Below are 26,901 nucleotides of genomic sequence, written 5' to 3'. Positions count from 1 at the left end.
CACCGGATTACACAGATGCATTCTACCTCTGAAGCATCTCAATCTAGTAATTAATATAGGAGCATCTTCAAGGCTCAAGTATTGCTGAGATACATGAGGAATGGGGGGATCTTTGTTAGAGGGTTTTTACCCAATTCAGTAAGGACTAAAATATATACTGCCTTCATCTTAACTTTTCATGGTCGAAGAAAGGATTGGGGAATAGCTGAGCCAGCCTTGATTAATATAAGTCATATTATTATGGGGAGAATCATATGATGGGGAGAGAATACAGTTAATATTTCTGAACTAGTTGCTGATAGATGAATCTTCCTAATGCAAGGCATATTCAGGAAGGCCTGCTATTTCATAAAATAAACACACAGTATGCGCTTCAAGGAAGCTATTAAACTGGAAACACCCTTCTGTATTGCATACAAGATCTCTACAATGGAAACAGTAGTTCTTAAAAATGTAAGTAGGGCTGCATTGTATGCACAGTTACTCAGGAATAAGCCCCATTGAAATCTCTGTAAATATACATAGGTTCAGGCTGCAGGTTTTCTACAGCTAGAATATAATGTAAGATTATACAATTATTTATAAATAAAGTTGAGATTACATTTCCTCTAAATTCAAAGCTCGTAAATCATTAACTTAATTTCAAGTACTTTAATAGAATCAGTGAAGAATAGAACAATTACATACTAGACTAATTAAGGGTAGAAATACTGTATTCAATATTTAGTTAGCTGCCTAAATTTTAGTGGGCTTACCACTTTTTTTGTCTTCTGAATTAACAAAACAGTTTGAATATATGTGTATAGAGGTATGTATACACACAATTATAGAATCCAATCAAGTTTTTCCTTTCATGACCTAATGCTGGGGTGGGTTACACTCACCCCGCAGCCTGCGTGCAACCCTCCTGGCCTCTAGTGTGGCCCCCATTGCTGCTGCCCCTACACCACTGAAATTCAGCAACATTGAAGCAAAACAAAAACAAACAGTAGGTAGTTTGCCAGGGAAAAGTGGCCTCCAGACCCCCCTCCCCCCGAAGTTGCCTATTCCTGATCTAATGCATCAACATTCAACCGTATTTAATTTTTCTTTGTGGCATACCCACTTTATTTTAACATGTCCCTTTCATTTCGAGAGGCAAATTGGTCAAAATTTCAGTTCATTTATTTCAGCACTATGTCACACAGTAACATCTTTGTCAGCTACAGCATATGTAGTCTGCTGCTACTGAATTGCAGAGCAGTCTGATAATTTCACATCAGCTTTGTTTTAATTGATTAGCGTAATGGCTCTACATTTTTTGCAGTGCTCATAGTATTATGAAATACTACCCTAAAATTTATATCATGCCTGTTAAAAATTGTTTCTTGACAGGCAACCATTTGACATAAAAAAGCATCATCTGATGAAAGAGGTGTGTATTTTAGTTGTTCCCTTACCGTCTGGGATTCAAGAAAATAGTAAACACTGTTTTTTGCTTGGCAGTTGGGTCCTGGTGTGTAGACTGCACATGGTGGGGCACAAGAGCAAGTCTTGATCTTGTGTGTGCCTCCTCCCACTACATGTGGAATGTCACACGTGGCATGGAGTGTACATGTTTAGATCCATACATGTGTATGAAATCCCAACTTTATTGACTGCAACTGCAACACATGAAGTACTGCATATACCCAATGGGGATGGGTGAGCACATGTGATTTTGAGGCTCACTTCTTTGCCCTGTTTTGTCAAAGACTAGTTCTTAAAATTATATTTATGTCGATATAATATTTTGGTGTGTTCTTAAGAAGCAAGTTACTACTGATTCATTTGTTTTTTGTTCTGAATTATTTAAATTTTGCTGAGCAGAACAATTACTTGTTAAAAATACGTCATTGGGTAAGTTATCCACATTTTAAAGGAGAATGATGCTGCAAAGTATTTGAGACTAAAATCTTGTCTGCTCAGATATTTATTTGTATCATTTATAGGTCACTTTCACAATAAATAGGCCAAGGTGCATACACAGTGGGTAAAACAATATAAAAGGCAAAATTCCCATTGACTTAATGGGCAAAATCCATTAATTTCCTATTGTCAGCTACTGGTTACATAATTGATATATCCATTGACATAGTCATTTATTATAAATGGAATGAATGAATGAATGAATGAATCTCAGAAAATCTTATTTAAAATGTAACATGATAAGGACCTAGTAGTGATTTCCCTTCTTTTGTACTTAAAATTACTACACTAGAGGAACAATCCTATGTCTCATAGACAGGATCTGGGGGACATAGGATTTTTCAGTCTCTGGGCTCTGAGGTTGGAACCAGGGCTCCAACCTCAGTGCTCCCTGGCCTGCCCCCTCATAGCTGGCGTGATTCCGCGTCAGCTACATCTCTGTACTTGGAAAAGGAGCACAGAGATGGGGGAAAGGGGGTGATCCTGGGGGTGGAGAGGGGAGGAGCCATGGAAGCTGCATTATGTAGCTTCCTATGCATCGCACGGCCTCCCCCTGTTCTGCTCCAAAGCTTCCTGGCTAGACAGGCAAAATTGCCTGTCTAGCCAGAAATGCATAGGAAATTTGCAAACAAGCACACAACTGTGAGTGGGTCAGGTTATGCTAGTGTAATATTGTAACAATATGAACATTCAGTACAAAATAGGATTGTTGTTACAACAATATAATTATACATATGAAAACAATGTGAATACAATTGTACATATATTGGTGAATAACAGAAGCATCTGTATCACAGCTATATACAAATTATTATTATAGTTTGTTCAAAGGATCTTAAAGTCCATTCAAGAAGTCTTTACAGGAATCCGGTGTAATCCTGTTTCGCATATGAGTTGCTTCTTCAGATAAATAATAACTGTAACGATATTAAGAATATAAGGTCTATAGTCATATGTTTATACACACATATGCACGTACACACACACGTGTGCATGTATCTGCACATACACGCACACACATAATTTAATATTTTTATATTCACATTAGTTGTCAGTTATTGTCATAATATGTACATGTACACAAACGTTCTTTTTGAGAATTGTTACCATAATATCAAAAATTATTTACATGAAAACGGGGCTTTACTTTATAAGCAAAGAAATTGTTTCAACTCACCGTCATCAACAAAAAACGCTGTGGCAGTACTTTATCTGAATAGTTTTTTTAATGAGGCCGCTTAATCCTCTGGCATAACTTGCATTTTATCTCATAGAGCGTCACAAAGCTAAGAAAGAACAACACTTAAACCATATAATATCGGTACAATACCAAAAAGTTTCTTTGAAATGAGACACAAAGTAACCAAACAAACCTCAGAACACACTCCTGCTCTAAGGTTGGTAAGTTGAGTTGGCAGCTGTGAGCATACCATTTGTAAAAGGTTTTAAATATCCAATGTTGAAGAAAGGCTGAGTCATCCACATTGCTGTTAAAGGTGTAGTGTTTGGCTTCATATGCATTCAGATAAATATCCCCAATACAAATGCCTTTCTCTTTCTCACATAAGATGCCAGATCCAGAGAAATATTCAGACCTTTAGGGATCACAGACTGCAGTTTGAAAATCCACTCAGCCTCCTTACATAGAAGTAAATTATTGTAATCTGTCCAATTATATTTATGAGAATATATTATATCAGACACTAGGAACTTAAAGTCCTTATGTATACGAGCCCATTCTACAAAATGTTGCACCAAGGGAGCATCCAAAACATGGTTTCTTAATTTGGACCAATGTTCAATCATCCTTGTTCGAATAGTATGAGAAATGTTACCTACATACAATAACCCACCTGAGCAAATGATAACATAAATAACTCGCTTGGTCGCACAATTGGAAAAATTATGTAATTCAAAATGTCGATGATCCATGGGATGTTTGAAGATTGTGATTGGTAAGGAAAGATCACATACAGAGCAGCCCCCACATTTGTTATGCCCATAAGGTAAAGTTGCATGTTGAGGAGATGGATTAATATCCGAGTGCACTAGATAGTCTCTAAAGTTTTTCGTCCGTCTAAATCCTATACATGGAACATTGCCGCATCCAGGTATATGGCTTACTATATGCCAATATTGATATATTGCTTTTTTGATAGAGAAGGACAAATTGGAATACTCCAGAGAGATTGTAATCTTATTATTAGATCCCTTATCAGGTGGATTTAATAACATAGGTCTAGACACCGCATCTGCTCATGTTTCAGCATCCCTTATTATATTCCTTGGGTAACCCCTATCCACCAGTTGTTGCCTAAATAGTATTTTTTGATTAACATACTCATGATACTGTGAGGAGTTCCTCTTGAGATGTAAGTATTATCCATATGGTAAATTCCTATGCAGATGCACTTGGTGGAAAGATTCAAAATGCAAAAGAGAATTTGTCAGTTTTCTGAATCCTCTAATATATAGATGATTTTGTCTGCAATATACCTCTGTATCTAAAAAGGAAATACACTGTACATCAAAATGAGAAGAAAATTTTATAGTAGGATGTATGGTATTGATCCAGATCAAGAATTGATGTAAAATATCCTCTTGTTGAGGGTGAAAGTGGAGAGTGCAAAAGCTGGTTTGGAACTCAACATTAAAAAAACTAAGATCATGGCATCTGTCCCCATCACTTCCTGGCATATAGAAGGGGAAGAAATGGAAGCAGTGACAGGTTTTATTTTCTTGGGCTCCAAGAGCACCGCAGACGGTGACTGCAGCCATGAAATTAAAAGACGCTTGCTCCTTGGGGGAAAGCTATGGCAAACCTAGACAGCATAGTAAGAAGCAGAGACATCACCTTGCCGACAAAGGTCCGTATAATCAAAGCTATGTTTTTCCCAGTAGCAATGTATTGCTGTGAGAGCTGGGCTATAAGGAAGGCTGAGCGCCGAAGAATTGATGCTTTCGAGCTGTGGTGCTGGAGTCCCCTGGACTGCAAGGAGGTCAAATCAGTCCATCCTAAAGGAAATCAACCCTGACTGCTCATTGGAAGGACAGATACTGAAGCTGAAGCTCAAATATTTTGGCCACCTAATGCGAAGAGAAAACCAGCATCAGGAAAAGACCCTGATGCTGGGAAAGATTGAAGGCAAAAGGAGAAGAATATGAACTTGAGCACACTCCGGGAGAGAGCGGAGGACAGGAAGGCCTGGCGTGCTATGGTCCATGGGGTCACGAAGAGTCAGACACGACTTAACGACTGAACAACAACAATCTTGTTTAGAAAATACTAGAAAGATATCATCGATATAACGTTTGTAGAAAAGAACATACTTCTAAAACAGATTGAAGTTAACATTGCATATTGCAGTGTCCTCTAAGAATGCCATGAATAAATTAGCCACACTTGGGGCAAAAGGACTCCCCATTGTTGCTACTCTAATTTAAAAATAAAATTGTTGAGAGAATCTGAATTAGTTTTTCTCAAGAACAATATCCACTAATTCCATAAGGAAATATGTGGGGGAAGAAAGATCGTCCCTAGTATCAAGGAAAGAGTCAACTATCATAACGTGCCTCCTTGTATTGGTGTATAAGGAATGAACATCCATAGTTACCAAGACAGCCTCTGAAGGAATTTTCATGCCCTCTACCTTGTTAATAAAGTCCCTGGTGTCTTTCAAATGTGAAGGAATCCTGATAACCAAAAGACATGGAAAATAGGCCAGATACTGCGATACTGTATACAGCTGTGATACAGATGCTTCTGTTATTCACCAATATATGTACAATTGTATTCACATTGTTTTCATATGTATAATTATATTGTTCTAACAACAATCCTTTTTTGTACTGAATTTTCTTATTGTTACAATATTACACTAGCATAACCTGACCCTCTCACAGTTCTGTGCTTGTTTGCAAATTTCCTATTGGTTTCTACAACTGTGGCCCTTTTTTGTACTTAGCCAGAAATGCAGGCAGCTGGAGCATGGAGGAGAGGATCACCTCTGTGCTATGGCTACCCTGCATTGGATAGTCGTCAGCCTCCAAGTTTGGAGGCTGATGACTGTCTCCATAGGATTGCACCCTTAAAAACATTTAGCAGAACTCACTATAGACACAAACATTGTGAGATAGCCTGCTACTTGGCGGTGCCACATATCCAAGAGTTGGGCATCCAAATTGCATCTTTTGACACTCCTTCCTCCAAAAATAATTATATGTACTTTTTATGCAATAAAGAAAATGCGACTTAAAAATGTTTTGCCCTTAAAGTGAGAAATAAAATAGAACTTTTATTCTTAGCTATATATTTGAAAAAATGAAAACCAAATGCTGATGACAATGGCCCCGAATTAAATCACTACATGGTGAGCTCCTTCCAAGCTCCCCTTTCAGAAACATCACCAGGTATGCTGCTCCTGAATCCCATGGAGCACTTCATAAGTGACCTCCAACGTGGCACAAAGAGACTTCTGCTGGAAACAACAACCCAAAGATATCTCGGTGTGCACACAGTAACTTTTGGATATGCCTAACAGGGGTCTTTGGAACTCAGTTAATCAACCCAACCCTATTGCTAATCTTAAACAAGATGCAAATAGAGAAAGCCACTCCTGAATGACCCAGTGCAAATGTGTTGATGGTGCTTTCTGGGATTCTTCTACCATGAGAATTATGTGAACAATCAGTACTATATCTTTTATATGAATAACACTTTGAAATGGCTGGATCATGAAAGCGATCAATATTTTTAAAAAGCCTGACAAGAAAATTGAAATAATTCTTTTATTTAAAAGGTTTAGAATAACTGTAGTGACAGCTTCCCTGTCATCTAGTTCCTCAATTTTCTACCTTTACAGTAGATTAGTAGAAAAACCAAGAGTTTCTGTATACAACTTTATTAGAAGTTACATTATAGCTCTGCATATATAGAAACTCTGGAAAAGTTAGGGTTTTTTTTAACTAAACATAGTAATAATAACACAGTCTCATTCAGACATTTCACATCTATTTGGGTGCAGTCAGTTCAGTGTACTGAAATGTAGACTTATTTGTTGTTCTTAATATGCATTGTTTGTCCAAATTTGTTCTTGTTAAATTCTTAATTTGGAAGTTTACCATGATAAACAAAATGTGTAATTACTTCAAAATACAATATCATAATAATTTTTTTTCCCATGTGAAAATTCCAGCCTTGGCCTATACCAAAGCTGGAATTGTTTTCTTGCAAGTTTATGCAAGGGTCATTTCTAGTGATACCACACATCTTATGTTGGTCAGTATTTTGCCCCATGATGTGCTTAGAAATATAAAATAACACAGCATAATTGATCTCTTTTGATTGTTTGAAAGCATCACTGTTACTCCTGCTGGAATCTTACTTTTGATTTACTAGTTGATGATGTTCAAAGGTTTATACATGAGCAGGATTTCACTACAGGCCAAGCTGCCTTTTTAGTGACACTGAGAATGTTAAACGTTCATAATCTGTGTTTCAAATTAGTGTGTATATGGGATACAGCTGCTTAACTCTTACCTCCAATACATGGAGCTTTCAACACTACCACACCATTTCTCAACTGGACACCTAGGAACACCAGTCATACTGGTGCCTTAGAAGGGGAGATGGATTTTCAAAAGATAATCTATGTTTTATGGCCGATAAATCATTTGTAGGTATGCACATTTTTGTTTTACAGGCTCAGATAAACTGAAATGTTAAACTCCAATCCTGCCAAAGTGATGTACACGTTTTCAAAAGCGCTGTTTGCCTGCATGCAATTAAGCATGTATATAAGGATTTGCAGGTCTTGGGTTTTAATTCTTAGCTGTGACTTCAACTCAAAAGGAAATCTGAGACCTGAATTAGATTCCCTGGTGTTTTATCAGATATCAAACTATATCATTTTATATTTTAAAAAATATCTTGTGTATAAACTGTTTATAGATATTTGTGGACTGAAAATACACATGTATATTTTTAAACATTTAAGTTTAAAAAGTCTGGACTTCTCAGACTATGTGTGAAATGAAATATACTATCCTTCTAGTCTAGTTGGCCCTGTTTACTGCTTAGTCTGTGATGAAAGCTTTGCTGCTAACCTGATGGTATCAGAGACGAATTGTAAACTATATAAAAGTTTGTTGCATCAGAAGCATTGCAGCAAAGCTTTGTATCTGACCACTGGTAATATGAATGTGTTGTGTTGTTGAAGATAATCATAAAACCACATTTTTTCAATGTTTCTTTCTTTATAGATTAGAATACAAATGTCTATTTTTTTTTGTAAATAATGATTTTTATAAATGTCTTTCCTTCATGATTTCTCCCTAATCATCCCTTTCACAAAATCCTGAATATGCAATTATTTATCATACATACTATTATACAACAAATAGGGTCCCCATTTCAGAACAAAGTTTATTAAATTCTATACATAAGGACAAAATTAAATAATGAATGAGTTGTAATTGAGATGTGATTTTTTTCCCCCTTCAAAATAAATGAGAAATCTAAAAACAACGTTGTACATTTGAGCTGATTTTTTTTCTTCCTAGCATTTGAAATACATTTAGACTGGAATCCAATATACGCTTACATGGGAGTAAGTTCCATTGAACTAAGTGGGGATACTTCTGAATAGACATATGTAGGATTTCACTGTTAATAAATAATAATCCTATTTATGCTAGGCACTGTACATAAAACAACTAACTACACAGAGTCCCTGTCCAGAATCTTATAATTTAAGCAGAACTGACATGAGATGGAGGGTGAGAGAAACTAAAAATGGGAGACAAAGGCTGAGTTCTTTTAGCCAACACTTCCTAATAGCTGCAGCTGCTATAATGCATATAAGGCTTAGGGCTAGTGAACATATTAAAGGGAGTTATTAGTAATGTATGGCTGTGAGAGCTGGACTATAAGGAAGGCTGAGCGCCGAAGAATTGATGCTTTCGAACTGTGGTGCTGGAGAAGACTCTTACGAGTCCCCTGGACTGCAAGGAGGTCAAATCAGTCAATCCTAAAGGAAATCAACCTTGAGTGCTCATTGGAAGGACAGATACTGAAACTGAAGCTCAAATATTTTGGCTACCTAATGCGAAGAGAAAACTCTCTGGTGAGAGAAAAGACCCTGATGCTGGGAAAGACTGAAGGCAAAAGGAGAAGGGGATGGCAGAGGATGAGATGGCTAGATAGCATCACCGATGCAATGAATATGAACTTGAGCACGCTCCGGGAGAGAGCGCAGGACAGGAAGGCCTGGTGTGCTATGGTCCATGGGGTCACGAAGAGTCGGACACGACTGAACGACTGAACAACAACGATAGACCACATGCTTTGCATGCATAAGGCCTCTGCTTCAATATCAGCATCTGCAGTTAAAAGGATCTTAGATTACAATCTTCTACCTCAGATCCTGGACAGCCACTAAGAGAGCCATCCTATGGTCCCTGGGCGAGCATCCCAGGAACCATAGGATGGTTCAGAAAAACCATTTCCAAGGTCAGAGACAGTGCTCCGATCTCAGAAGTGGGAGTCGGAGATCTTACTCCCACCCAAATTGCAGCAGGCACAGGGAGAACCACACTGGCTGCCTCTCCAAGGTCGGAAAAATCAAACTTGGAGAGGGGGGAAAGGGGGTATTCTGATGGATAGGGAGGGGAGGAGACCAGAGTGGCTAGGATATGATTTAGCCTGAGCATCCTCCAGCTTCCTTTCCTCCCCCTCCAAAGTGCCCTTGCTGGATGGGTTGAAAAGCCCATCTAGCAAAAATAAAGGAGATCAGAGGATAGGGAGGCAAAGATTGCCTCTGCCATTCTTCTGCCCTGCTGGCTTCAGCCCGGCAGGGCTTACAAATCTCGGAAGCCTCTCAGTTCAGGGGCTTCCAAGCAGTGAGGATGCAGTCCATAGGACTGCACCCTGAGTGGCCAGTACTGGGCCAGATAGACAATGGTCTGACACAATAGATACATTCAATCAAATCTCAATTTGGTAAGCTGAGATATGAACAAACTTTATGCTCTTGGACACAGCTGCTGTTAATTCTAGCTTCCCATTACATCCAGACTCGGAAACTATGGTTAATGGCTTCCAATCATGCTGACTTTAAACCATGGCTTCATATCTTGGCTTATTTGGAAGCAATTTACCAAGTTTCCCAATTCAGACGTTAACAGAAAGCTATAGTTAACTGCAGTGTCGTTTTTCTCTCATATGAAGGGAGAAATGAAATAGCTGTGTGAGGCTGTAGGAGGCTCGTTCATATTTTGGCTTATTAAGCTGATATTTGATCATCTGAACATGGTCAATACAAAGCAGCTTCATATGTTACATACTGGTGAAACATGGAAAGCAAAGCAATCCAAGAATTTTTTTTTATTGATATTGAGGAAATGATCAGACTTCCAAGAAGAAATGACAGAAAGTCAATTAGCGTGCAGTCCTACCGATTGTGCCCTCAGTAATCAGAAGTCCCTGAACCTGGAGGCATCCCATCATCTAATGTAGGGTGGAAAGAGCAGCAGAGGCAATCTTTGCCTCCCCATTCTTCCACCCTGCAGATTTCGCTAGTGAAGATACGTAGGAGTGGGAGGGAAGGAGGCTGGAAGAGGCTCAGGATAACTCCTATCCTGGCCTCTCCAGTCTCCTCCCCTCTCCACTGGAATGCCCCCTTTTCCAACCTCAGAGGACAGCCAGCGCAGTTCTTTCCCTGCCAGCTGCGAGAGGAGGGGGGCCAGATCGCCAACTCCCCCTCCCGGGGTTGGAGCAGTGTCTCTGACCTCAAAAGGGGGAATCTGAACAATCCTATGGCCCCTGGGATGTGGTTAGCTTTATGGTTAGCTTTTTTTTTTTTTTGCTGGTTAGCTTTATGGTTGGGAATCTAGTATTATCATACCAAGGGTGCTTCCAGGACTCCTAGCACTAGCAGCCAAAAGGCACTGTGCAGCAATTCCATCTTTTTTTCCTTAACAGATTGTTTGCAATGGGGGGGGAGGGGAGAGAGAGAAGTGCTGGGAAAACACAGGAGGGTTACGAAAGAAATACGACGTCATTTGGACCCCCTGTAAAATTCTGTGAATGAGGTAGGGTGATGGCAAAATAAATGCCTTGTTTGGAAGCACCCCAGTTTTTAAGAGAGGAGATCCCAGAGACCGCAAAAATGACAGGCTTACCAGTCTAATTGTTGAGGTGGCAAAATTTTATGAGAGATACTTGTTATACAGACATGAACAATAGGGCAAAACTTAAGAAACACTCACAAGCCAGACTTGGGGAAGGAAGAATAATTGCAGAGTGTTATTTTGTGCTAGCCCATCACAAGTACACTTCAAGAAGCGAGAGAGAGAGAGAGAGAGAGAGAGAGAGATGTGCAGAATCTGTACACTCATCATCTGTTTTCTACACCATATACAGAAACCACCTGTGACATAAACTGTTATATTCTAATATCTATAGGAAGGAGGCTGTTGGTTTTGATTGGAATGCTTCTTTCTAGGCGGGCACCAATGTGAGCATCAGAATTGCCCTGACCGAACCCAGTTACCCGCAGGCAATACCAAGACGCCACAGAAAACAAGGCAGGGCCTGAGGAGCCTCCGAAGACCAGTGCAAGCCACCAGCAGCTGAGGCGGACGTTGCCCCGCTGGCGCGGGGGAAGAAACGGGCGCTTGCGGAGCTGGCTCGGCTTTGCAGATGGGCCTTAGAAAGAGGCTGCGGAGGGACAGAGGGGGCGGGCCATGCGCGCGGGGGCGGCAGCTGCACGAAGTCTCCCCCCTCGGACGCGCGCGGCCCGCCTTTGTCTCCCGGCGAAAGGGCGTCGGGCAGCGGCTTGACCCACTTCGTGCGCCCGTGCAAAGCGGAGAAGAGCCGCCTCCTTCCCCGCCCCGAGGCGGTTCCGCCCCCCCCCCCTCTCCTCGCCCGTGGGGCGGGGACGGCGCCGAGGCCGCCCTTCGGCGCTCTCCCGTCAGCGGCGGCTGGCTAGAGTCGCCCTGGAAACCAGCAACAGCTCCGGCTTGCCCGGCTGCTGCCGCGGGAAAGGTAAGAACGCGCCACTGAGTGCTGCAGGCTAGGCAGCTCGTGAGGGCCTGACGGAACCCGCGGGGAGCGGACGTGGGCTAGCCTGGCCCCCGTCGGGGGGAAAGCCACGCATCGTTGTGGAGTGGAGCCCTACAAACGCACGGCGCTGTGTCGGATTGTCTCCTTCCCCGCGTGGCACTGGCAGGGTTCCTGTGCGTTTGTAATAGCTGCACGAGAGACAGGAAACCTTGCAAGACTAAGGAAACCTTCACCTGTTGCTTTTCTGCCTGTCGTGCACCTGTTGAAGGCACAGGCGCCCCCCTGCCGGGAAACAGGTGTTAATCCGTATGCTCCATGTCTGTGTACAGAATGATGACAGAGCTTCTTTACCGCTGAATTGTACATCCTCTGTCTTTTTCTCATTGCCCATTTGCTGCTTTGTGCGCTTGCGATATGTGTGTACAAAGCATACCACAGGGACAGCTCATGTGGCACAGAAGCGCGGGGCGGGGGACATGGGTGGTTTAGCGTGCTTCCAGGTGGAGGCTTCTAGCACTGCCAGTCAAAAGACACTGTGCAGCTATCCCATCCTTAACTGACTCTGTGGCAAGGGGCGGAAGAAGCAGTGGGAAAACACGGGAGGGTTGCAAATGGAAGGCAATGACGGCAGGACCCCCGTACAGTCTGTGAAAGAGGCAGTATGATTGCACAGTAACAGCCTCGTCGAAGCACCCTGAGTCTAGCTACTCCCCCCTTGCCATCGCTTCAGTTGCAAAGTAGGAAGGGAGAGTTGTGAATCTCACCTGTTGTGAGGACCAGTGAGCCCACCTCTAGAGATCACAGATGATCCTCAGTTCCACTCCCCTGGTCACAGCAGCAGTAAATAATGGGCACCTCTAGCCAGTTTTATTTGGTGTGTTAATCTTTTCACAATTTATTATTATTGATATATTAATTATGGATTTCTGCATTTGTGTACGTAAGTCACTTTGAGACTGCTTTTTGCAGTGGGGGAAGCAATGCATAAATTTAATAATAATAATTTACATAATTAAGTGGCCCCATGACCATTTCTACCAAGAGTTTGGGGGAGGCGGCACACAGGTATGACCATTCTCTCTGCCTCTTCAGTTTTCAAAGACTCTGTTACTTGATTTTGTAAAAACACGGGTATGCTTCTGTATACCAGCTGCCAATATCTTTTCAAGTCTCAGTTATGTTTTTAAAAATATTTTCCTGTGTCTAGTAAACATGTCAGACACAATGAAGGATAAAGCACCCCGCTTGTTAAAGAAAAGAGGCAGCATTTCCTCTTTAGGGAGCCATGAGATCAAGGCAAAAGAATTAACTGGAAAAACCAAAGAGTGAGTAGCACCTGTACTATTTTCTGACTTCTTTTCCCACTAAATCTCTGGTAGCTTTGTTAGATTATTTCATCTGAACAGTATAAGAAAAGCTCCTAAGTCTTTTTACATATGTCATGTTCAGTTCTTATTGTCATACATTGGAGTGTCTGGTGATGGGTGGGAACCCATATGCCTTTCAGCTGTTTACTATTTTGTGTCCATTTTAGGTAATGAAGCTGGGCACTTCTTAGATCTGTGTTGAGTCAAGGATGGTGAGGGGGACATTTTCTCATGCTGCACTTATAGCAATAAAGTGTGCATAGCATTTGGATTTCGAGAACTTAACAGGGTGAAAGGAGTTAAACATTTGCTTCATAGCATGTAGTTCTGCCTTAACTGGGCATGCACAGTCAAATACTTCCATCATCATGTACTATGGTGTGAGGAGAGGTGAGAGGAAGGGGAAAATTGAAAGAAATAGCAGTACTTGAACCAGAGGACTTTGGCGAGCTTGAGTCCTTCACCTGTTTACTCAGATGTAAGTCCCACTGGTTTCAATTGGACTTACCCCCAAATAAGTGCACATAGTATTGCAGATATGTCACTGTCTGTTTTGTCTAAAAATACAGGTACCCAGTGTCATTGCAGAGAATGGTTTAAACTCTCTGCCCATTTCTGTGATGTTGCCCAACTTCATTCTCATCTAATGAATGGGTGAAATCTCATACTGTAGTTGATATGGTCTTTCCCTAAAAGGTTGTGCATGACAAGCTCAAAGGGACTTGACATATCATAAATCTCTGTTTGACAAGGTCTGAAAGGTGGCTAAAAAATATTTTAAATAAATAAATAAATTGTACACTTTTTAGAGTGATGTCTAGAGAGGGGTAGCCATATTGGTCTGTTACAGTATAAACAACAAAGCATCTTGTGGCACCTTAAAGATTAACAAAGTTATTATGGCATAAGCTTTCATGGCCTACATCCACTTCATCAGATGCATGCATTTAATTAGTTTTTAAGATGCAACAAGACTCCTTTTTAGAGTGATGCTTCACACATTTTTGGTATTAATCAATGTAGTTTTCAATAAATAGAAATTAATACAGTTATTGTTGGGGACTGAATTTAGCTCCATAAGTACAGTGTCTTACATGGATGAACCTGGACACCATGATGATATTCTTCGTCCTGCTGTTCAGATGGAGAACACGTACCAGTTGAGTAAGTATCACTTCCTCCCTAATAGTCCAATCCCATTTTTAAGGTTCTCAGGGCTTCTATCCTATTTCAGCAGTAGACTGGGGAAGGGATGTGCGGTGGGGTAGGGGTGGAATAATTTGAATCCTTCATAGATTGTATGTTCTTTAATAAAGTTCACATTTCCTAGTAGTAAGGGGAATGTATGAAGCACATTCACTATAACTCTTCCATCGCAAGGGAGGCTGTGCAATGAATATATTTCTTCAAAGATCACATCAAGATTGATAATTCCCTTTGATTTTCCAGAATGTTCATGAGATATATTTATTTATTTTATGATAATTTATATCCTGTCTTTAATTAAAAATTTCCAAAGCAGCTTACAATAAAACACATTAAAATTACTAACTACTTAAAAATTATTAACTACTTAATAAGAGCAGCAGAACAGCTTTAAAAATAGGGCAACATTAAAACAAATTAAGAGCACAATTCTATGCAGCAGAAGTAAGTACTCCTTTGTTTAGGGGCTTACTGTCATGTAAGTGTGTATAAGAAAGTAGCCAAAAGCTATAGTAGTTCACAGAGGCAGTAGACCCCACTGAACACAACGAGACTTGCTACCACGGGAGTGTCTCCACCAGTGATTTACTCCGAGCTGGCTGCATGCTGAGGTTGTTACGGATACATGACATCATGGCCATCCAGCAGCCACCCCAGAGCTTATCAGGGAAAACCCAGATTTCCTGAGACTGCTTAAAGTCCGATTCTTTTCCTTAAGTCGAGTTCTCCCTGGTATAGTTGCTATGTGCCCTGCATTGAACTCAGATATGCCCTTCCCAGGGGTGTGCCTTTCACCCTGACCCTGGTCAAGGGGTGTTTCCTGTGTGTTTCCCATGAGACGAGCAAAGGGCTGGATGTGCCTGATCTTGTCTGATCTCTGAAGGTAAGCAGGGTCAGCTAGGGATGTACAAAATACTCACCTGGCTCCGCGCTGGGGCATCCGCAGTGGGGGGGAGGCGCTCTGTCCCTCCCCCCAGAACCCTCCCCAGCCGGCTTCGTGGAGCCGCTGGCCAGGGCCAGCCACAGCCGGAGTTCTGACTGCGGCCGGGCTGCTGCGGCCGCAAATAGCCGTCATAGCGGCCGCCATATGCTTCCTTGCAAGCAGCCGTGATAGGCTACGTAAGTATTTACAGCAAAGAGCAGGGACGCAAATGGCAGCCGCTACACCATTTGCGCCCCTGCCCTTTGCCGTGATAGGCTACGTAAATATTTATGTAGCCTATCACGGTAAAGGCAGCCACGCAAATGGTGGCCACTATGCCATTTGTGTGGCTGCCTTTACCACGATAGGCTAAGCAAATACTTACGTAGCCTATCACGGCAAAGAGCAGGGGCACAAATGGAGTAACGGCCGCCATTTGCGTCCCTTCTATATGCTGTGATAGGCTACGTAAATATTTACGTAGCCTATCACAGCTGCAAGAACGCAAATGGCGGCTGCAGCAGCCTGGCCACAGCCGGCCGGGAGACCGGCCGGAGCCTCCGGAGCCGCCGCCAGAGCCGCATCTGCCCCAGGTAAGTTCCGTCCCAGGGGCATTCCGCAGGGAGGGGCGGGAGGCCGTTCTGCCACGGATTCCAGGGGGCCGGATTCTAAAGAATCTGGTCTCACTGGAATCCGTGGCGGAATTCTCTGACATCCCTAGAGTCAACCCTGGTTAGTAGTTGGATGGGAGACCGCCTAGGAATCAGGCTTCCTGCTTTGAGCAGGGGGTTGGGCTCGATGGTCTTGTAGGCCCCTTCCCTATGATTCCTGCACAAACCAAATAGTGTCTACTCAGAAGTAACTCCCATTGTGCTCAATGAGGCTTGGGCACATCAGAATGTACAGAGATCCCCCTCAACTGAAATACAGATTTTAAAGCACTGATTCCCTGAAACCTGTACATCGCTTTACCAAACCTGTGATTCTCTGTGGCTTGGTTTATTGCCTAAGGAAGTAACTACTTCACGCCTTCCTTATAGAGATCCTGCAGTTAGAAAGGGGGTTGATTTCCCATCCCGGTGTCACCACCCCCCTTTCCCAGCACAAGCATATGTGTCTACTCAGAAGTAACTCCCATTGTGGTCAGTGAGCCTTGCTCCTGAAATGTAGGTGCAGCTGGAGTTTCAGGGGAAAGGAGAAAGCGGGGGAAGGGGAAAGCCTCTCTCATTGGTTGAGCAGCCCCAGCCAGTCAGATGATGTTGACTCCCACCCGCACCAGGAAGTATGTTCTGTGAAGCGATTTTTACCAGTGCGGAGAACTTGCTCATGTAGCCCTGCATGGACCAAAGCACAAGAAAGCTGATTCCTTTTAAAAAATCCGGTACTCCTCCATTCGTGCTTCCTTCCGTTGTTGTGGAGACACAGTCCACATAAACATGAATAAAATAGTGCTGTAAAAAGGCCTGGCAGTTTAAGGCTCTTTACCTGGCGATCAGGAAGACATAGGATTTGGTATCAGATTAACTTTTGGGGGAGAGAGTTCCACAAGTGGGGTAACACTACCAATAAGTCCATTTCCCTGGTTTTCAGCTGCCTCACCTCCAAGGATGGGAGTCTGAGGAGAAAGGCCTTTAAGGATGATCTCATTGTTTGGGTAGGTTCATGAGAGAGCAATGTAATAACATATATATGACATACACGGAAAAAAGCATTTCTGAAAGGATTGACCATGCATGCAGTTGATTCTGAGACTGCCAGTTGCTTGGCAAGCAAAATAGTTCAGATTTTGATTGTGAGTGCAAACCCTTTAGATATTTTTTAATTTTTGAATTCCCTAATAATCTGTATATCACATAGTGGGAAATGTTCCCTGAATCAATCATAAGTTTCCCCCAAAACTGACTAACTCGCATATTATTCTGAGCATAAAATGTAGTTTCCTTTATAGGATCCACAACACTTTTTAGCATCATATTCATAGATCTGATTATAATTTGAGAAATACATGCTGGAATACACTCTCAGGGTTGAATCCAATGTCACATGAGCAGATAGAAATAGAAATTAAGAATGCTTGTGCTTTGGAGATTAAGAGATGGATTTATCTTATTAAATAACTCTAAAAAGTATAATGCTGAGTACCTTGGCAAATCATAAATATTACACCAATACTAATATAAACTGAGGAAAAACAAAAAGAACGTTCTTTTTATTATTTTTAAGTTTTATTAATCGTAACAATTAATCCTGTGTTCCGTCCTATCTAAAACATTTATTTATCACATGGGTGCATTAAAGACAAAACAGATCCTCATTAAAAAAAACAAAACACATCCACATAAACAACTTGAGGAGGGACCTGCAGAGCACAAGTGTATCCCAGAAAGATGCTAGCAGAGCAAATCGCTCCAAAAGATTAAAGCAAGCAGCAGTTCTGCAGTATGAGGCATGCCTGCATATGTGTAGAAATAAAAATGCCCACTTTCAGTAGAAAATACCATTCATTTCAAGCTGCACTGTAATGTCACATAACATAGGCTTAACATCATATAAGTGGGGCTATTATCCTACCATGGTGCAGGCTTTGGCTACGTAATTCTTTTGATATTCCTATCCTTAAAACCCTCCCTTCTCCCCCAACCTCCTTTGCAATTTGTAAGTAATGAAGTTTATTTAAAAATAAAAAAGAAACCCATGAACATCCTCCAAAACACGCAAGAAGATTACAATGGCAGTAGATGTACAAATCAATAGTTCTGTGTAAGTTTCCACAAAGCACTTCAGTTTCAGTCTTCAGGACCTTTTTCTAGGGGCACAGTAAGAAGCAGTTCATAAATTAATAGGAGCAGCATGGCTGCTTCCAGGTCACTTGTGATAACATTTGAAGGAAGCGAATCGCAAGGCCATGGCCATCAGTATGGTTGCTCCCTGTACCAGTATAGCTGTACCAGTGCCCCTGTACCAGCATCCATCCCGGAAAGGGGTGATCATGCGCCTGTGGGAAGTAACCACATCACCAGAGCCACGTATGTGATTTGCTTCCTTCAAAACTTTGGGAGAGGCACAAAACTCACCCTCACTGACCAAGATCTGAGTCATTTTAACCAGATTTAAAAATAAGTCCAATACTGCTGCTTTTTCTAAGTTGCTACACTGTTGGGATCAGAAAATAATACTCAGTTATGATCTAATTTGAATACCAAACTGGTTTCACTGCTAGTCCTTTTTTAAAAAAAAACACTGGTCCTTTTTCTTAATGGCTATAATGTATATCATATTACAGCCTTCTGAAATAATGCTGTGAGCTGTCTTCATAATTCAGGTCCTGCAAAATGCTTTCCAGTGGCCACTGTGAATAATATCTTGAAGGATGTGGTAGCAAGTTATCTTCAAGAAGAAAAATATGAAGCAGAGTTGTGCAGACAAATGACAAAGACCATCTCTGAGGTACAGAATTATTAGTAAAGCAAAGTTTAAAAACAAGCATTGGGAGGTAGATCTTAGAGAAATCTCCGCAGTCCAAAAAAAAAGCCCATACTATACTTCATTTGGCTCTGGTCTCAACTCAGGAATGGCTTTTCAGTACCAGGGGTTAACTTTAAGATCTGTAAAATGGAATATTAAGATGCTTTTAAAAGGAGATAATTTTGTTCCCCTCTAGGTCAGGCTTTTCTCATATCAACAACATAATCTCCAGCTACTACTTTGTATCCAGGCTGCTTCCAGGCAGGTGGCTCCTACTGCTACTGTAGCATTGCTCTTCTGCTGTGAGCTATAAGCGGAATTGCAATTGACTTTCCAAATTATTGGGACTGTTGTGTGTTTTCTATGTGTATGGCTTGTTATGTTCCATCCACACCAGTAGTGTGACATAGCTGCAGCAGAGGTGGGGGCATTTGAACATCAGCAGACATTCACTATAACTCTTGTGGTGGGTGCCGTTTTGTGAACCTGTTCATTTTTTTTTAATCAGTCTTTTAATTAACATTGAAACACTTTTTAGGTTATGTTTTTTTAAAATAAAAGGCAGGTATAGTGCTGTAACATTATAATGCTATAATATTAATTTTTTTAAAACACTGTATTATAGTGCTATAACACTAATACAATAATGCTATTTTTTAAAAATGATTAAAAAAAACTTCCAGATCACCGGCATTTTAGCAACATGGTTGTTGGTGATGACTGGAAAGACGTCTTTAAAAGTGATTTTTTTTTAAGGTAACGTTATAGGAGTATAATGTTTATAGTGCTATACCTCTCCTTCCAAAAATTGTAGCTGGAAAAGCACTTATCATTAATTAGAAAATCTGTTAATATTAATAACAAATAGGTTCATATAATGCTGCCTACCACTAGGGTTATAAAGAATGTGTGGTAAGCTGTGATAACTTCATCTTCCTGACATATCATTGCCCAAGTCAAAACCCTGTTCTTTTTAAAAGATGGAAGTGTAGAGCTAAAGGCATTTGCACCTGTGGAGACTGCACTACTCTTCCATTGTTCTAGAAAAAGTCAGGCTTCCTGTATTCTGAGAAAAGATGGAGGAACTGTAGGGAAAACGCAGGATGACAATGATTACATGACAGCATCAGGTGGATGCCTCATAAAAAGTGGGTGAACTTAGCATGGCAGTTCCACACTAAATCCCTAGTGTGAAAGCACTCCCAGATACAATGATAGAGCTGGTTTCCATGATTGCTGATACTGAGAAATCTGTTTCAACATCTTGTATTGAGGACTGAAATCTTCTCTTGGAGTGCCTTATGTGTCATTGTTGTTTTTCGTTCAAGTTAGCTGGGCATGGACACTGCTGAAGTGGCATTTCAGATGGGGGAAGGGAGGCTTTGATGTTTTAAAACAGCTCACCGATTGATATCTCTGATCGTATGGAGGGTTTCCATGTTGGCACTCACAAGTTCCAGAAATGCTAAAGCTGCTACCCTAATCACACATACTTGGGATAAGCTCCACTGGACTTGGTGGGATTTGTTTCTAGTAAAACATCCATAGTAACTGGGAGCTTGGAGTATCAGTTTGCATGTGAGAACATATGGTTGGGGTTTTTCTTTTCTCTTTTAGGTAATTAAGGCTCGGATAAAAGACCTCATGATACCAAGATACAAAATTATTGTGGTTATATATATTGGACAACTAGACAAGCAAAGCATGCTGATTGGAAGCAGGTGCCTCTGGGACACTACAAGTGATACGTTTTGCTCATACTCCTTCAAAAATAGATCACTCTTTGCTCTTGCAAATGTCTATGCTATTTACTCTGAGTAGCAAAAAAAAGTTCAGTATGAAATCTAGCCTAAACCCATAGCTAGGTACCATTTTTAGGCTGCACTCCTATGCACACTTACCTGGGAGTAAGCTCCATTGAACACAGTAGGACATACTTCTGAGTAAACCTGCATAGGATTGCTCTGCATATATGCAGGATTGCTAAACAGAGTATTCCATGGGCACTAAAGGCTTAATACCACTGGTGCAATCCTCACAGCTATCATGTAAGCAAAGCGTTTGGTCACATACACATTCCCAGAAGAGCACTCTCAGTATTATAACAGGGATGTTAAGGCAGGTATGTATATGAGGTTTAATTAATTGTGTTTAAATACATGACAAATTCTTGAAATATAGAGTCATTTCACTTTTGTTTGTGCTTATTGACCTGATCAGAGTGTGTACCTGTTGCCTTAACTTTGAACTCCATTTTAGCCTTTGCAGGACAGCACTTAAGTCCCAATCAAAAGGGGATGGCAAACCTATCCAGACCACACACAGTGAAAGGTGGTGCTGGTGGTAACTATGTTGGCATTCCCTTTTTCTTCTTCTTTTTTGAGAGAGAGAATCACTTCATATCACCTCCACTATACAAGGGAGCACTCAGCTTCTTAAGAGTGAGCTTGTCCAGTAGCTGAAACTGAATAGTCTGAAGCCAAAAGTGTGGAGAAATCGCATGTCAGTTTTGCTTAGCAAGTTGGCTAAAGTCTTCAGGAAAAGTCTGAATAATCAGTCCAGGTCAAAACTGTCAGGGGACTTCTTCAGACTTTCCCTTTAGACTGTTTGGTTTCAGCTTTTTACACAGGTGCATGCATCATCTAGCTCTTTAAAAAGGTAGGGAAGCAAAGCACTGGTATCTTGCTCCATTGTAATTGACTTGAGGATAGTCAGTTTCAGCTTCCATTCACATCCATGGCTGATCTCTGGTATTAGGGTCACAGTATGGCAGGAGCTATGTCACTTGTGAACAGCGGTATAGTGGTTGCAGGTCGCACCGGGGCTTCGCACTTTTTTTTTTTAAGCCAGCCCCCAGCCGGGTCGCAGTCTGCTAGGGAAGGAGGAGGGAGCAGAGGAAGTGCGGCAGCGGCCTCTTGGCTGCCTCTTGTCTATGACACAGAGCTGGCCAGACAAAGGGAGTGAGCAAGAGAGGGAGCCTGAGGGAGCTCTGCAGCCTCCTCTTCCCCCTGCCCCTTCTCCTCCTCAGCTCTTGGCTTCTCTGCCCATCGCTGCTCCATGCCTGCATGCCCGACGCTGCCCTTGTCTTCTGCAACACCAGCCACCCGTTCAGGGCTGCCGCTGCTGGCCGTGGCAGCAGCAAGAGAGTGTGGAGGGGGGGAGTGCTGCCACCATTTTTTACTTATGGGGCAGGGCAGGTGGCTGGTTTGTGCCAGTTTTTAGGATTTATCACACAATCCTATGCATGTTTACTCAGAAGTCAGTCCCACTATGTTCAATTGCCAATTGCGCTTTCTCCCAGGTAAGTGTGCATAGGACTGCAGCCTTAGCTGCCTTCCCAAGATCTCTGTAAATTTAATTTGAAATAAAGACCCATTGGATTTCACTGTTGATTCTTGAACATTAATTTCTACAGTAAGCAGAACTGCCAAATGCAACCTGCTCTGTCAGCTACACTTTTTTGGTACAAGGTTGGCATGTATCTGGGCAAACAAACCCTGGTGGAGGGAAGGGAAACAGAAAAAAATCAGTTGAGGGGAGAGGAGAAAGGTGTGTGTGTGTTTCAATCCAGCTGGGTGTGTGGTCATTTTTGTTGCGGGATGGGAGAGATATAATGAAGGAGCTTAGGAAAGGCTAATAGGTAATGTTGGGGCGCTAAGGGAGTGTGCAAGGGGGCTGTTTAAATGAGAAGGGATCTGTCCATGAGGGATGAGTTGAGAGGGTGAAGCTTCCATAGAGTATCATATTTTGAAAACCTAAAATGTGGGTGGATGGGTGATAAAAAATTTTAACACCCCTGCATTTTTTCTCAGACGTCCAATTGAAATACCACTGCCTTCCTCTCAGCTGCACTGTTTTGGGATCCCAGTTGAAGGCTGTATATCTTACAAGGTTGTACAATCTTAGAAGGGGGGCGTGGCTGTGACTGTCATGAAGGGACCCTGCACTTCTGAATTTGCCACTACGTTACTGCTTGTGAACAGTGATGTCACAGGCATTATCCATTAGGCACTTGCAAAACTGACTCAAGTACATTTACTCCAAGCCAGAGTGGGCCAGTGGGGACTGCAGTCTTTTTTTTCAACTATATATACATAACCAAAGCATTGTAGATAAATATGCAGTCCAGCTGGCTGCTGATTGCAGCTCCTCTACACCACTTGAACCAGCATGGAAAATGTATGTTGTGCAACAACAACATTTCAACAAAGATGCTGCTGCCACCAGCTTTACTGTTAAGCTCTCCCCCATCTCCAAAATTCGTTGTGACTTCTCCTGCCCCCAGAAAATACATGGATTTTGCTTCTCTGACATTCACTATCATCCATTCAGTGAAAAAACACACAGCAAAAGCTCTGGAAAGCACTAGAATTTAGTTATCTTTAACTCAGTTGGGGCATATTCATCTAGAAGTAATTAACATGGGCTGGTTTTGCTTTATGTTCTAGGAATATAGGAGGCTGCCTTCTACTGACTTAGCCCATTGAAAAAAAACTAGTTCATTATTGTCTCTCCTAACTGGCAGAAGCCTGCCAGTTTCAGACAGGGTTTTTTACCAGCCCTACCTGGAGATGCCAGGGACTGAACCTGGGACCTTTTTCATACATAAAATGTTCTCTACCACTTGTTGGCAGGCTGTTGAACATAGGAACCTGGGAGACACTTTGCCCCAGTATTATTTGATGTTGGCTGATGTTGCTTTAAGAAGCCCAGCTGGGCTTTATGTGAAAGCACAAGCATGAAGGGCTGACAGTTGTAGCTAGAATGGGTGAGGAGGTCCAGCAAGCTATTGCGTCATGAACTTCTGGTCACCTATGCAGGACACAATTCAACAATGTAACTGAAAGAGGCACAGTATAATTGAGTGCCTCACAATGGGATAGGGCACATTAATCAGGAATTAGATGTAAATACTCCTAAAAGTTGCATACCCCAAGGTGTTGCATGAATACTTTTAAGGATTCCATTTTTATTTATTTCACTGTTAGTGTCTTTTTTACATTTAAAACTAAATCAAGATTGCAGGGACGGAAGTCTAACCTATTAAATCTGGTATTCATCCTGGCCAAGGCTAGAGATGTGAAGGCCTGGAAAAAAACCAGAAGAATTCGGGGAAAATGCGTTTTTCCCGAGCACCATTTTTGTGTTTTCCAAAAAATTGAACTCCTTTGGATTATGAAATATTTTCTTTTAGAATTTAAGACAAAGCATGGGGTCACGAAGAGTCGGACACGACTGAACGACTGAACAACAACAACAAATTTATATATTGCTACGCAGCCTTTACTCCCCACCAAAATGATTTCTAAAAACTATGTAATAAGAACACGTTTCTAGAAAGGCTAGAGATGTAAAATGTCTGGAAATAATGAAGCCAAGGGAAAAAATAATAATCCTCTCTATATGATTCCCAGCATAGACAGTAATTTCATTCCTTATTAAAATTATTGATCTAAAGTATATATTACTGATAGACATTTATGCTCAGGTTCCCAACATGATGTGAGTAGAGTCACCATTGTGCATTCTTGACAGTAAATGTGCATTCTTGACAGCCTGGGTTTTGTTCTATAGAATCCTGTGTTTCTGATGTTGTAGCAGTCATTTAATGTAGTTCTAATCTATTCAGACAATAATTACAAATCACTGAGTTTACTTTCAAAAGATTTAAAATATAATGATAATTTTATGAGTCAACTAAGTCATACATAAAATAACTTTAGGAAAAGAAAGGCTGTTTTATGTTCCTAAAGCAGCCCTCCGCTACAGTGCCCAGCATTCCTGACCATTGGCCATGCTGCCTGAGGCTGATGGGAGCACAAGCCCAAAATATCTGGAAGGCACCAGGTTGGGGAAGGCTGTCTTAAAGCAACAAAATGCCTCTAGCTCTATTAAGAGCAATAAAAAATAAGTATTGCTTATTTTTCCATTTTTCCAAACTTTCCCGTTTTCCCCCCAAACCCTGGAAAAAAGCGTTTTTTTTTCCTATGGCCTCAACATTTCTGGAACTTTTACATCTCTAGCCAAGGTATTTTTTCTTTTTGTTTGGCTTTGTTTAAAAACACTACAAAAACTCTGGACTTCAGGTCCCCAAGGCCCCCTGGGTTCCATTGCTCTGGTGGTTTCCACCATTCCTGCTGGCTCTTGGACCCTTGCTGAAATTCACTTATCCCTTTCCATGCCACAAACCTAAGGCTTTGCCAGAAAGCCACGCAAACCCCTCTCCCCACCCCCAAACACTGCCTGAGCCCTGCTTCAGCTGAAGCCTTGCTCAAGGCCCCTTTCCCCCACTGTAGCTATACCTCAGCTCCATCTTCAGGACAATCCATCGGGATCTCTTGAAAGGTATCTTCCTAATTCTGTCCTATCTTATGGAGGCCCTTTCCCTACAAATTGTGGCCTCCACCACTGTTACCTGCTTTCCTATGGTGTGGTTGTGTGAGTCCTTGGAGAGACTTTTTCTATTTTTAGACCCAACATTCGGTCAAAAGCACAGCCACATAAACACAGCCTATCCCCAGTGTACCAGTGGAAATTATTGCACCCAGGCACCCTTTGGGGCCCCACTTCCCTTCTATCATTTCAGTGGGCTTTTCCATATTACCAAAATCCTCTAGAGGATTTTGATATGTTCACAATAAAGATCTAGAAGAGGAAGAAGTCAAAGAGGATTAGGACAGGTCACAAGATGCCAAGACCTGTGTGTTTGTGTTAGATTAGCTTCCTCTATAACTCTCTCCACCCTGGTCACTGTGACCGGGCATATTGGCTAGCCCCTGGCTGTGCACATGTCTGAAACAAATTGTGCAGAAGCCTTCTCTCCCAGTTCTGGAGTTCTCTTCCTTTCCTAATCTCTCTCCCATAAACTTTAGAATTTTAGAATCCCAATTTGCTAAGCTCCATCCATAAAAGCACTCCTGGAACCTGAGTCCAGCCCATCCATGACAGAAGTAAGCATACGCAGCCAAGGCCTAGTTCCTAAATACAACTGTGCTCAGTTTAAACACCAAGGGTCACGTAAGCTAATTTCACCACTTTTGAGCCCTGCATATGACATTCTATGCTCTCTACTTGATCTTCTGCCTCATATGTGTAGTGTGCATAGGTTTGTCTGTTATAGATAATTCCTTATTGGAGTTTATATAGTGCCTATGACCAACAGGCTAATTCCCAACGTAATCACTGTGTACATGTTTAATACTTGTGTAACCAATAAACCAACCTCCTTTTGGAACAGAACGAGTGTGTGTGTGTGTGTGTGTGAGAGAGAGAGAGAGAGAGAGAAAGAAATTGGGACAAGTCTGCTAAGGCATGCTACTACCAAAGTTAAAAGATCCCTTTTTACACATGTATCTGATGGTATGTAAGCCTGGTTGAATCACTTGAATAAAATAAACTTTGCCCCCCAAACCTAAGGAAGATGTTGCCATCTCAAAGCCTGATCTATTTCTTTTCATTTTCATGGGGGTGTTGAGGTCTGTATTAATATTTGCAAGACAGCCTGGGAGCCATTAATACACTGAGCTACAGCCCTTCCTACAAACTGGCCATAGTTCTGATGACTTCCTGAGGAAACACAATGTGTTCTGTTTCAGAGGATTTTAAAAGAAATGCAAGCCTAACCGTACTTCTGAGCACTGACAAGAACAATCAATGAAAGCCAGTGTAGTGAACTGCATATTTATTCCAAAAGCAGAAACTAAAAGAGAGCAGATATCTTTACATGTTTGAAATACAGATGTTACAAAACATTTGTCAATGAGTACAATATCCCAAATAGAACAGCACTTAGGAAGTACTGCAGAGCTGGAAACTACAAAGTGTGATAGAAAAGGTATCAAAATTACCTATTTGTTAGACCTAACGCATTTTACTTTCTAATGTATTTGTAAATCTGTTGAGTAGAATCCATGCCAGGATCTGATACATTT

At 41.6% G+C, this 26,901-nt stretch overlaps 1 protein-coding gene across 1 annotated transcript; it reads left to right on the top strand.

Annotated features, from left to right (window-relative positions):
• Positions 1–11,763: 11,763 nt before the first annotated feature.
• DYNLT5 (dynein light chain Tctex-type family member 5) lies at positions 11,764–22,354 on the top strand. The gene is made up of 5 exons (XM_084852290.1): positions 11,764–11,992; positions 13,218–13,335; positions 14,450–14,541; positions 18,828–18,952; positions 20,588–22,354. Exons 2-5 carry the CDS (start codon positions 13,223–13,225, stop codon positions 20,789–20,791), a joined length of 534 nt encoding a protein of 177 aa, XP_084708416.1. The 5' UTR covers positions 11,764–11,992; positions 13,218–13,222; the 3' UTR covers positions 20,792–22,354.
• The last annotated feature ends 4,547 nt before the right edge of the window (positions 22,355–26,901 follow it).

Source organism: Heloderma suspectum, chromosome 4, assembly GCF_057233095.1.
Source record: "Heloderma suspectum isolate Gila_16-S chromosome 4, 16-S_ref, whole genome shotgun sequence".
NCBI lineage: Eukaryota > Metazoa > Chordata > Lepidosauria > Squamata > Helodermatidae > Heloderma > Heloderma suspectum.
Note: the sequence above shows the minus strand (reverse complement) of the source record. Positions and strands in the feature narration are given on the sequence as shown.

Coding starts and splice junctions, on each gene's coding strand:
- DYNLT5 (XM_084852290.1), top strand. CDS start 13,223: ATGTCAGACACAATGAAGGATAAAGCACCCCGCTTGTTAAAGAAAAGA. Junction 13,336..14,449: donor TTAACTGGAAAAACCAAAGA/GTGAGTAGCACC, acceptor GACTGAATTTAG/CTCCATAAGTACAGTGTCTT. Junction 18,953..20,587: donor TGACAAAGACCATCTCTGAG/GTACAGAATTAT, acceptor TTTCTCTTTTAG/GTAATTAAGGCTCGGATAAA.